Below are 13,103 nucleotides of genomic sequence, written 5' to 3' on the forward strand. Positions count from 1 at the left end.
AATGGCATCAAAGAAGGTTACATCCAAATCTTCTGTTGCAAGTGACGCTTACATAAGACCTATCACCCGCAGTCATTCTAAGGGAATCACTATTTATGTTTTAGGGCTTTAACGATGGACAAGGGTTGGATGAAACTTAGGAATAAGTTTTTCATTGAGTATAAAGAAGGAATGAACCAATTTTTAGATGTTACCAAGTTTCACATTATTGATTACAGACGAATAAGGTGTCCATGCAAGAGATATATGAACTCAAATTAAAACCCATTAAAGGGTGTGGAACGATATCTATTTACTATTGGAATATCCTCCTACTACATAAAATGGGTGTATCACGGAGAGTCAATTAGCTTTATAGAGGTACAGAAAATTTTGATGAAGGAACTAGTAGTAACCCTTTTGATGAAGGAACTAGTAGTAGGCACTTTTACGAAGAAAATGATATGTTTGGTATGCTGAATGATTTACAACCCCCGATTAAACAGGAAGAGAAAACAAAGAAAGGTCGTTTGGAGGATTAAATGCCTAGGAATATCGGAGTAGACATAGAGAACAAGATACAACAAACATATTCCTGGATTATTGAATGAAGCACGTAATGAGTTGTACCTTGATTGTTCTAAATTTTCCTCCTTGAATTTTTTGGTTAAGTTGATGCACGTCAAGGTTCTAAATGGTTGGAGTAACAAGTCCTTCGACATATTGTTAGAACTCTTAAGAGCAGCGGTTCCAATGTGTAGTAGTACTACCCTAGTTCATTTTATAAAATCAAATGAAAACTTCGTGACTTAGGCTTGGGATACGAGACTATTTACTCATTCAAGTACGACTATGTATCATACTGAAAAGAGTTTGCTGATTTGTAACATTGTCCTACATGTGGCGAGGCTCGATACAAGGTTAATCATAACAGAGGGAAAAAATTCAGCACAAAGTATTGCGCCACTTTCCGTTGATACCGAGATTACACCTCTACTTGGCACAGACTTTAATGCTTAAAATAAAGAGAGAAAAGGTATGGAATAAGTTAGAGAGTTTTAGAGTAAGAATCTTGAAATATTTAAGAGTTTAAATTGGATTTTTAAGTTAAGAGCAAAATAGTAAATATGCCTCAATGGCATTTTTGAAATAAGTTACATCTTCTTTAATTTAGGTTAAAAGAAAAGAAAAGAAGAGATAGAAAAAGGGTGGGGCGACAGTCAACAACCAAAGGAGAGAAAAGAGAGTTGCGATGGCATTTGACGAGAAAGCGATCGGCTTCTTTCCGTTTGGCATCCGATGAGATCTTCAGTGAGGGTAGATCGGGTAGCGTGTGGCTACCATTTGTGACCCATTTTTTGGGCATTTGGGTTTCGATTTGGGTTGGGTCACAATTTTTTCTAGCTTCGACAATGATCTTTACCAACGTTTGGGTTCCGATAGGTTTGGGTACATTTGAGGATAGATTCCCACGGGTTTGGATCCCTTTTTTTGTGGTCAATTCCAACGAGTTGAGGTTTCAATTTCAGAGGTATCTGTGTCTATCATATTCTTGGCGTAGTTTGGGTTGGTGGTATAGTTGGGTTTGTTTTGATAAATTACAGATTGTTGATTGTGTTGATTTATGTAATTGTTCCTTGAATTTGCTCTTAATAAAATCCTTCCAAGCTGGTTATAAAAGTGGATGTAAACCAAATTGGTCGAACCAATATATATCGTTTGTGTTCGTTTTTCTTATTTATTGCTTTTGCTTCTTTATTGCTTTTTGAATTTTGTGTTATGTTTGCTTATGGTTGGTTTGGCGTTGCATACTCTGATAAAATGCAAGAATCCGTAACAGTAATTATAGAGAAAGCCGACCTAGGTTTTTCTTTAGGGTTTCAAAGTTTCTTCATGCTAATAAGATAACTTACCACGTTGAGGGGCATGCCCTAGTTTTCTAGGATTGGCTGAGTTTGAGCACATGTGTTTCATATTTTGGGCTTAAAATGATCTCTCAAATCGAGGAATGTGTAAAACATGTTTTTTCTTGACTTTGTCGAGGACATTGGCTTGAGTCAAACCCAAGCTAATCCATTTTTCCTAGGCCCATTTTGGTCCTTGGTTGGGACTTTCAACCCACACCATGTTTTTTCTTCACTTTTCCATTTCTATTTACTTTCTTAAATGTCATAATAATGTATTAATAGAGAAATTATGACCTAAGGTTTGTCTTTTATCTTACTTTTCTAGTCATATTACGGGCTAAATAGGTCAGGGTTGAAATTTGACATGCCTCATTCTTTTATTTACGAGCGGCTCGACATTTGACATGCCTCATTCTTTTATTTATGAGAGGCTCGACATTGACCTCATCCTTGGCCAAGCATGAGACCAAAAGAGGTTGGTTTTGGACTTTAACCCAAACCACTCTTTTTTCAAGGTCCTCATACAGTTTTGTACACTCGCATCCAATGAAGAGAGTCAACCTCAATCTTATCCACGGTTGAGGCTAGGCCGACCCAAGCTTTTCTAACTTAAAACCTAATTAACCCTTTTTCTTATGTCCACTTTAGTCTCTTGGCCTAATTTCTATAACTTCTTCGTTGTGTCATGTTTACCCTCAATTCTAGAAGATCCATCCATATCAGGATTTTCTAAATTAGTTTGGGTTGATCAAATTTGGGAATCCAATTCATGAAGTTTGGACAAATGCTTTTTTTTTTTCTATGGTTGAAAGAATTGATATATTATAACTTTGTTTGTGGAATGTGGCTGAACTTATCTAAAAGAAAAAGAAAGGAAAAAAAGGATTAAAATTTAATGAAAAAATTCCACCAAAATTTAATGAAAAAATTCCACCAAAAAAGAAAACATATATATGGACAATCGTCCCTAGCTTCGAGTGATATTTCAAGAAGATCACATGGCATCCGGTCACACTTCTTTTTGGTTATTTTTTATTTATAAATTTTTTTAAAGAAAAAAATTGCAACTATGTTACTAAGTTTGAATCAAGTTTAATTTTCATTTATTTTAGGTATGTTTCGAAATATTATATATTTGTTAGTGTGTTTATATTGTAATTTTCATTTTCATTTAGTCCCTAAATTTTATAAATTCTACTTTTTTAAGTTTAGTTTTATTGCTTATATTTAACCTTCTACTGATTAATTTTGAATAAGTATCATGTGAATTTTAAAAATAATTTATATTCGTGAAAACTAATTTAATTGTAATTAATTTAAATATATTTTAAATTAATTAATTGACATTAACAAAAAATATTTGAAAGTGTAAATCTTGAAATCCTACACAAAACATATAGATAAAAATACGGTACTCTCAAATCTAAGAATCAAATAAAAATAAACTCGAAACTCAACAACCAAATAATAAACATATATTTTGTTGTTTATGTGTCTTTCTATTTACTCTTTATTTTGGCTGGTTGATTATAATCATTATAAGTGAACTTTTATTAATGATATTATTATTTTATGCGGATGTGTGAACTAGACTCTAACTTTAGGATTATTATATTTGATTAGAGATTAATATTAAAAATTTTAATTTATGTTAACTGAGTTAGTTCTTGAGCTTCTTATCACACTGATAAAAATTTTGGTAGATAAGACTGTGGGATAAATATTTGGAAAACAAATCATGGAGTCATAATTGTATTTTCATCTATTATTGTGTCATTATACTCCTTTTGGACTTATTGTTAACCTTTCTTATAGATTTTAGTTTTCGTTGGTCCTTTCTAATGTTTTCTCCTTAGATCCCATCTTGACCAAAATATATATACATACATATATATATACATACACACATACATATATATATACATACATACATATATATACATACATACATATATATATATATATACACACACATACATTTGCATATATGTATACATACATATATATATATATATACTTTTTGACATTTTGATAATTGTATACTGTTTAGTTATTATGCAATTAAAAAATAATAATAATAAAGTATGGTGTTGGTATGGAAATTTTAACATAATTATTGTTCTCAATTTGGACATAGTTTATTAGTTTTGTAATAAACAGTGGATTTTATTGACATATTTGAAAGAACAAAAGTAAGAAAGCAACAATAATGCTTCTTCTCTGCCTCAAAAACATCACACACACACTCTCTCTCTCTCTCTCTCTCTCTCTCTCTCTATGACTAAATAAATTGTACAAAGATGAGATGCATCAAATAGAATCAGAAAAATTAAACACATAACCCAAAATCTATACAATAATAGATCGATCATATATAGTTGGGATTTTATTTGATTTGTTTCAAAGCTTGTCTCTGAAAGCTGTAAAGTTCACTATCAGTGTTACAACTCCATTGCTCCTTGTTCATCAAGAAACTCGGCTCTCTCGGTATCGTCAAAGGTCGATTTGATCTGTATTACAAATAATTACAATCTATTCTTTTTTACTGCAGAAAATAGAGTAAATTTTGAACGAAGATTTTTGAGACATTTTAAGAGTAAAAAGTTTCTTTAGGACGTCATGATATAGTTTTATTAATACTTATAGGTACTTTATTTTAAAAAAGTTAACTGTTTGGTTTGAGTGTTTTACTTTTCTTTATAATAATCAAGCATTTGGGTCGTCAATAAAGTGCACTTATATTACCTTCAAATATGACTTTTATGTAATAAATCAGTAAACACTTATGGAATTATTAAAAGTACTTTTTTGATCAACCATATTTTTTTTTTTTTTTTTGTAAAAGTCATAATGAAGAGAGAGATTCAGTAGGTGCCAAAACTCATCATTCTTATCCCTGTAAATGTCATTGTTTTTTTTTTTAAATATAGGTACTATATTTAGATTCAACTCATGCTACACTTATATCTTTATGTATATATTTCAATCACAGAGGAAAAGAATAAATATAAAAGATTTGTATATATATATATAAAGGTTGGTTAAGCGGCAACTAAGGATTGATATCCAAATATTACCAATAGGTACAATTCAGGATGTACCTAGATATTATTTTAAAATATTATATAATTTATAGAAGTTCAAATTCATTTTGTGTGTACTACCTTTGTGGGAAGTATGGTCTATCAAAGTAGGGCATTAGTTGAGCTCTTGGAATCATTTCCTTTCTCATCAAACGAACCTCTTCCTCTTCTATCATCTGCTTCACAATATATTTTTTTTCTTTAATGAATGTTTACTCTACACTATTTTATTCCAAAACAAGTTTTAGTTTGTGTATATATAACCAAAAGATTTAATTTGTAAGTTGTTACCTTGTGCAACTTCTCTTCAACTTTCTTTTGTAGCTCCGTCACATATAACTTTGTTGCTATCTGCTCGAAAAATTAACACAAAACCCAACAAGCGATCCTCACTATTAGTGAAAGAGAAAACAATATACTACACATGAATAACACTTTCTCAATGTTTTAATATTATATTAAAGTACCACTGAACCTAAACGCTTTCACGAAACAAATAATTATACTCAATCATGAACTCACTGAATAGTTAAACATTGCTCGTTTCACCGCTCTTTCTTGCGTATGCAACTTGAAATCTTGGGGCTTCTTGGTGTTTTCTTTCACAGGAGCCTTTTGAGGAACCTAAAAATAAAGAAAACAAGCCTCTCATCATACATTTCATTCCACAAACAAGGGCAAAAAACTTCTACTTCCAATGAGATTTACTAATTAAGCTTACTCGAGCTCTCTCCACTTTCTCCAAAACTCGGTCTCGTACTCCGTCTTTTGTCTAAGAACAAAAAAAAAATGTTAGAACGAGATGAAACCAAGAAGTGGTTATAAGATCAAAAGTGTCACAAACCTTGGTCATCAAAGATTTTGGTTGAGACTTGTCCATGAGTGGATGATGATGAGGAAATGAAAGAGAGAATCCAAATATTTTAGAGTGCTACAGCTAAAATGGAAGTAATGGGAAGTGAAAATTTATAGTGAAACTGTGGCAAAAATTGGAGGGTTGGTCAGCAGATAATATGTGTTTAAGTGGATTATTTGATTGGTCATTTTAATTATTGTTGTTGCCACATCATGACCAACATGTCGAAAAACTTACATGCTCTCTTACACCAAACTTTCTGATCAAATTTCACTCTCCTTCGAATAAAATTATTATTATTTGCTTATTGATTCTAAGGCATGCTCAAATTTGAGAGTCATGTTCTTTGTTTGGGCTGCTTAAACTTTCTTATCACCAAACCCCCTATAATATTGACAAAAAAAAAAAAAAGTAAGAATTGAATTGTACTTTATATTATGGAAAATTTTGTTTTAGTAAAGATCGATTTTGGGGACTGATATGTTATAGATGTTGTGAAAATAAAACTATTTACAAATTATGGTATACATTTGCATATGGGGTATTATTGTTGTTTTTTTTTTATAAGAACTATTTAGGGAAGTTTAAATAGTTTTTGGTAGTTTAGTGTATGTAACTTTGTAGTGATGATAACTTTGCTTTATTAACAAATGGGACACAAGTAAAATGTGTAATGATTGTTTTTTTTTTTTTCTTCTTCTTCTTCTTCTTCTTCTTCTGTTTTTTCCTTTTAGGATGGTAGGTTGGGAAAGAGGGGTTTATGAAGAAGAAAAAAAAGGAAGAAATATAGCCACTTTAATTAGGTTGCTTTAAGTAATGATTAGATCTAGATACTGCTCAACCCATGTATCTATTTTAGTTTTGAGACAGAAAAATATTTAAGTGTTTTGGTTGGACACAACTAGTTATGATAAAAATATAATGTATCATGCGATAAAAACTTAATAACCGAATTCTTTTTAATTATTAAATTAACAAAAGTTTAGATTTATTATTAATAATAAATACCGATACACATAATATGAAATTTACTTACGGTTAATTTGTAATTCTAATTATTGTGTCAACTATAATAACTTTTATTATTATGATGTGTAAGAGAAATGTTGTAAAGCTCCAAGATTGAAGGTAATATATTTTTAATTATCTTATGTTTAAATTTTTTAAATTTTTTTAGTGTTAATTGGTTGATTTATTTGACTTGTGAAGATTAGATTTTAGGAGATATTAAGAAAATATCTTATTGTTTTAGTGTTGAAGTTGATGAATTAATTGGTTGTTTGTGAAATTTTTTTATTAATTATATAGTTGATTGTATAATTAATTAAGTTGTGAAGGTAAGATAATTATATTATGTAGATAATATAATTAAGTAGGGATACTTATTTTTTAAAGATGATGATTGGTTTGGGAGAGGGGGAAATCTAAATTTAAATAGGAGATTTGATGGGTTTAAATGGAAAGAGAGAAGATTTGCGACTTAGTTTGTTTTGGGGAATGGAGTAAGGGAAAAAGAAAAGAAATAATAATAATAGTATTATTATTATTATTTACCTTATTTAAAAAATTCTCGTAAAGCGTGAAAGTGGAAAAGAAAATGGGTACTCATCTTCCTCTTGAAACCCTAGCCATTGTGCCCCGTCGACTGCCATCCCTCATCCGCCGCCGTCTGTCTTCTCCGCTCGTCCTTCCGTTGTGCGCAGTGCTGCTAGTCGAGCCATCCAAGCCGTCCGTCTCCGCATCGTCGACGAGACGGATTCGTCCATCTTTGCTCCACCATTCACGAATCGCCGAGCGTCGCAGTCGGACGTTCTCTAACGTGTCGTCCGCCAAGCACCAGATCCGTTGCAAGTTGCCGAGCTCTTCGTCCGTCGCACCGTCGAAACCATCGGTCGTTTCGTGTGTCGCCGCATGCCCCGACCCAAGCTGCTGACCCGCGCCATCTACTCCATCCCGAGTTGCACATAGTCGTTTCCCTTAGCCGCGCGCGTGTCTTTGCGCCGAGCCGCCCTTCTGCGTCTGAGCCGCACGCCTGCACCAGTCTGTAACGACCCAACTCTTTATACTAAGCTGAGGTCGTTACTAAGGAGAAACAATGACAAGAGACACTTTTTTGAAACGAGGGAAGAATAAATTTTCATTAAAAAAGAATATTGAAACACTGAAACATAAACGCGGAAGCAAAACTGAGTCCCCATATGGCATGTCACGGATCCTTCTCTGTCGCTCGCCAGTTTTCCTCTACCTTTACCTTCGCCTGAAATGTTAAACATAGAAAGAGTGAGTATAAACATATACTCAGTAAGGGACCTACTACTAGTCCCGCTAGGTGTCTGTTAACTTCCCATTAGAGTCCTGAAAATGGTACCCAATCTCTGGCACGTTCCCGAACACGTGCAACATGCGCTCCCGTAGGAACGAAAATCTGGTCTTCGGTGTCCCGAGGGAGCACCTAGGACATGCTGGTCTGTAGTGAACCCGGGGGTAACACTAAGACAATCGGGATGCGAGGACCCCGTCGAATCACTCGAATCATATCTATATCCATGCTAGACTGGCGTCCCGTCGGACCACACAGTCCTAAATAGGTGGTGATCCCGAAGGACACCCATGCAGGTACGACTCTAATAGACAAAGTTAACAGAACACCCTATCCATAGCATGTAGCATAACATAACATCATAACATGGCATGAGTATTAATCTTAACGTCCTTAATCATGTGATTAATATATCATGCATTAACAATCATCAACATCAATCTACCCGTCATTAACAACATACTACCGGTCATCATCATCAATCGTCAACATAATAATCTCAGTCATCATCATCAACATCAACTATCATCATAATCTCAGTATAATCATTATCATCAAATTATGCATCTTAGCTACCATCAATGCATAATCATAATTACATGCGGTCTCTTGAATTCAGTTCGAAGGTCTAGTAGGAGAATCTCTTACCTGGAGATTTTAGCCAAACAAAGGTACTCCCTAGTTGACAGTAAAATTCTCCAATTAACTTGATCCTAATCATAAAAGGAACACTTAGTATCTTAATTAATGAAATTAGCAATTGGCTAACATCCAAAAATTCTCCCAAATTAATTAACTTTCTAAAAAAAGGGTTGAAACCAATTCAACCTTGATTGGGAAAAATCCAAGATTTAAATCTTAAAAAGTTTAGCCAATTGAACCTTTTACAGAAAACCCAAATAGATCCAAAATTAAATTAATAAAATATTAATTTAATTTTTATTGGCTTACCAAGATTACTCAGATGGAGGTTGGAAAATCCTCTTATCCTTGATGAAAAATTCATCACTTTAAATCCTCGAGCTTCCAAAGAGACCAATCTTAACTTCAACTGAGGCGGCGACAGCAGAGGGTTATCTTAGAGAAGAAGATAAAGAACCTTTTTCTTTTTCCTTTATTTACATCTTAAGCATTCCAATGCTATTTATAGACCCAAATAATAACAATAATTATTATTATTATTATTTCCTTTTCCTTTTCCTTTTCCTTTTAGGATATATATATATATAATACCAAAAAATATACATATATCTTTATTCCCATTATCTTTCCTAAATAAATGCCTTAATCTTAGGCATTTATAACCATTAACAATAATAATAATACTTCTTTATTATTATTATTTTTCTCTCACCAAAATCTACAATAAATATATATTTATTTAAACCATTATCCTCTCTTATAAATAAATATATATCTTTTTCGTCCAATCAAATCAATCTATCTCTTTCCTCATGGATTATCTTCTTTTCCAAATAAATATAATTATATTCCATCATATAATTAACTTCACTTTTCCAAATTATTAATTAAATATATATATCCATATATATATACTCAATTAATTACAATTCCACCAAAACTAACTTTTCCCTCCAAAATCTCAAATTAACTTAAATCCTCAATTCTTTTAATCAATCAAATCTTTTCCAATAAATCACTTATAACTTTCAACATGAATTATCTTAACCCAACCATAACAACTTCACTCCAGAATTAATATTTATCTTTCTACAGAATAATTAATTATTTTCCACAATAATTAATTATTATTTATCTTTCTCCAAAATAATTAATTATCTTCCACAATAATTAACTATTATTTATCTTTCTCCAAAATAATTAATTATCTCCCACAATAATTAATTATTGTTTATCTTTCTCCAAAGTAATTAATTATCTTCCACAATAATTAATTATTGTTTATCTTTCTCCAAAGTAATTAATTATCCTTTTACAAATAATTATATTTTCCCAAAATATAATTATTTTACTTTTTCTCCTTTAATAAACATCCTTTCTCCAAAACACAACTATCTTTTCCTTAAATAATTATATTTCAACAAATATAATTATCGTTTCCTTTAACATAATAATTATATATATATTTCCACATATACATATAATTATTCAATCTCCAACAAACTTTCCACCCCACAATTTAATTAAATAACATCCATAATTATTTAATTAAATTCAACTTCAACAACACTAAAAATCCACAACTTTACTTAATTCTCTTAACCTACCATTTAAACAAAAACTCAACAAACACCACATGCCAAAACCTCTAATTAATTAAATATTCATCCAAGAAATATTTAATTAATTTTAATTCCCACCTAAATCAAATAATTCTCATTAAATGGATTCAAAATAACGCCCAATAAATTATCTTAATTTTTGGGGCGTTACAATCTTCCCTCCTTTAACAACTTTCGTCCTCGAAAGTTCTAATCTTTGAACAGCTTGGGATACTTGGCTCTCACGTCTTAATTAATAACAAATTCTACCAAATTCCAAAATCTTTAATTAAATATACACACCCATGTATATATATTTAATTAATCCAACACAAAACAACCGAATATATTCCTTAACTTTGAAGTCCACTTAATGTAATACCCATAATAAGTTCCTTAAACTTATGGTGTGTTACAATCTTCCCTCGCTAAGAAACTTTCGTCCTCGAAAGTTTTAGTTCTTGAACAATTTCGAGTATCGAGCTCTCTTGTCATACTCTTGTTCCTAAGTAGCCTTGTCAACTTGGTAACTCTGCCATAAACTTTTTCCTAAGTGCAACTCTCATGTTTGCACAAAGCTTCGCTTCTCTTGACAAAATATTACTTTTCTCAAACACTTTTCTTTCCTTTACACTTATCCAAGTGAAACTTAATTCATAACTCTTCAAAAACTACGTTCTATTTTCCAACTTCAAACTTCGACCAAAAAGGTACTCTCCACCATTTAGCAATCTTTAGAACTCACTAATTTCTCTTTTCTTGTTTGATAAAGTTCAAACTCATGTCCAACTATTGGCTTTCTTTAATGACATCAACTTAGCTAGTTTATTCTAAAGAAGTTCGTTATTTCATCACTTGTACTTTAAACTAGCTATAACTTATCCTTCATGGTAAACTCAAAACAGTTTCTTGAAGTCTCACCAAAATAACTATGCACTAAAGTATGCTTTGTTCCTTCTCTAGTAACTCAATTCTAAACACCATCAAATGTGCTTGATATACTTGAACTTAACCATGCCTTTAGTTTCCTTTAAAACCACCAACATAACTAATGTCTTAGATATCCAGTCACAAAACAGTTCATCAGGCTGAACACGTTCTACTCTTTTGCCTACTCAATCACCCCTTTGAGCACCTCTACGTGGCAACATTTTTCTTAAAACTTTACCACCAAAGCCATCACCATTTAAATCATAACATTCATGCAGTTCTAGTTTAATACAGGCAAGGTCACATGCATATTCATAATCATGTATCATAAAATACATACCTGGCGAGTGACGAAGGACCGTAATAGCCATAGGGACAAAATCAAAGACTCACATCGTAAGTTAGTCTACAGAACCTAAAAGCTGACGCTCTGATACCAACTGTAACGACCCAACTCTTTATACTAAGCTGAGGTCGTTACTAAGGAGAAACAATGACAAGAGACACTTTTTTGAAACGAGGGAAGAATAAATTTTCATTAAAAAAGAATATTGAAACACTGAAACATAAACGCGGAAGCAAAACTGAGTCCCCATATGGCATGTCACGGATCCTTCTCTGTCGCTCGCCAGTTTTCCTCTACCTTTACCTTCGCCTGAAATGTTAAACATAGAAAGAGTGAGTATAAACATATACTCAGTAAGGGACCTACTACTAGTCCCGCTAGGTGTCTGTTAACTTCCCATTAGAGTCCTGAAAATGGTACCCAATCTCTGGCACGTTCCCGAACACGTGCAACATGCGCTCCCGTAGGAACGAAAATCTGGTCTTCGGTGTCCCGAGGGAGCACCTAGGACATGCTGGTCTGTAGTGAACCCGGGGGTAACACTAAGACAATCGGGATGCGAGGACCCCGTCGAATCACTCGAATCATATCTATATCCATGCTAGACTGGCGTCCCGTCGGACCACACAGTCCTAAATAGGTGGTGATCCCGAAGGACACCCATGCAGGTACGACTCTAATAGACAAAGTTAACAGAACACCCTATCCATAGCATGTAGCATAACATAACATCATAACATGGCATGAGTATTAATCTTAACGTCCTTAATCATGTGATTAATATATCATGCATTAACAATCATCAACATCAATCTACCCGTCATTAACAACATACTACCGGTCATCATCATCAATCGTCAACATAATAATCTCAGTCATCATCATCAACATCAACTATCATCATAATCTCAGTATAATCATTATCATCAAATTATGCATCTTAGCTACCATCAATGCATAATCATAATTACATGCGGTCTCTTGAATTCAGTTCGAAGGTCTAGTAGGAGAATCTCTTACCTGGAGATTTTAGCCAAACAAAGGTACTCCCTAGTTGACAGTAAAATTCTCCAATTAACTTGATCCTAATCATAAAAGGAACACTTAGTATCTTAATTAATGAAATTAGCAATTGGCTAACATCCAAAAATTCTCCCAAATTAATTAACTTTCTAAAAAAAGGGTTGAAACCAATTCAACCTTGATTGGGAAAAATCCAAGATTTAAATCTTAAAAAGTTTAGCCAATTGAACCTTTTACAGAAAACCCAAATAGATCCAAAATTAAATTAATAAAATATTAATTTAATTTTTATTGGCTTACCAAGATTACTCAGATGGAGGTTGGAAAATCCTCTTATCCTTGATGAAAAATTCATCACTTTAAATCCTCGAGCTTCCAAAGAGACCAATCTTAACTTCAACTGAGGCGGCGACAGC

General features: G+C 32.5%; 1 protein-coding gene across 1 annotated transcript; it reads right to left on the bottom strand.

Moving 5' to 3' along the window:
- Nucleotides 1-3,999: 3,999 nt before the first annotated feature.
- On the bottom strand, nt 4,000-6,119 carry LOC103500135 (microtubule-destabilizing protein 60). Its single transcript, XM_051085779.1, has 6 exons — nt 5,814-6,119; nt 5,691-5,741; nt 5,492-5,593; nt 5,261-5,320; nt 5,051-5,145; nt 4,000-4,396 (listed from the first exon to the last, which is right to left on the bottom strand). Exons 1-6 carry the CDS (start codon nt 5,847-5,849, stop codon nt 4,273-4,275), a joined length of 468 nt encoding a protein of 155 aa, XP_050941736.1. The 5' UTR covers nt 5,850-6,119; the 3' UTR covers nt 4,000-4,272.
- Nucleotides 6,120-13,103: the final 6,984 nt, after the last annotated feature.

The sequence above is a fragment of the Cucumis melo genome, chromosome 6 (genome assembly GCF_025177605.1).
Source record: "Cucumis melo cultivar AY chromosome 6, USDA_Cmelo_AY_1.0, whole genome shotgun sequence".
Taxonomy (NCBI): Eukaryota; Viridiplantae; Streptophyta; class Magnoliopsida; order Cucurbitales; family Cucurbitaceae; genus Cucumis; species Cucumis melo.

What these genes read in the sequence shown, in the direction of transcription:
- LOC103500135 (XM_051085779.1), bottom strand. Translation starts at nt 5,849, where the DNA reads ATGGACAAGTCTCAACCAAAATCTTTGATGACCAAG. An exon ending in AGAAAGTGGAGAGAGCTCGA is followed by an intron (nt 5,594 to 5,690) that starts GTAAGCTTAATT and finishes CTTTATTTTTAG; the next exon opens with GTTCCTCAAAAGGCTCCTGT. An exon ending in AGACCATACTTCCCACAAAG is followed by an intron (nt 4,397 to 5,050) that starts GTAGTACACACA and finishes TTTGTAATACAG; the next exon opens with ATCAAATCGACCTTTGACGA.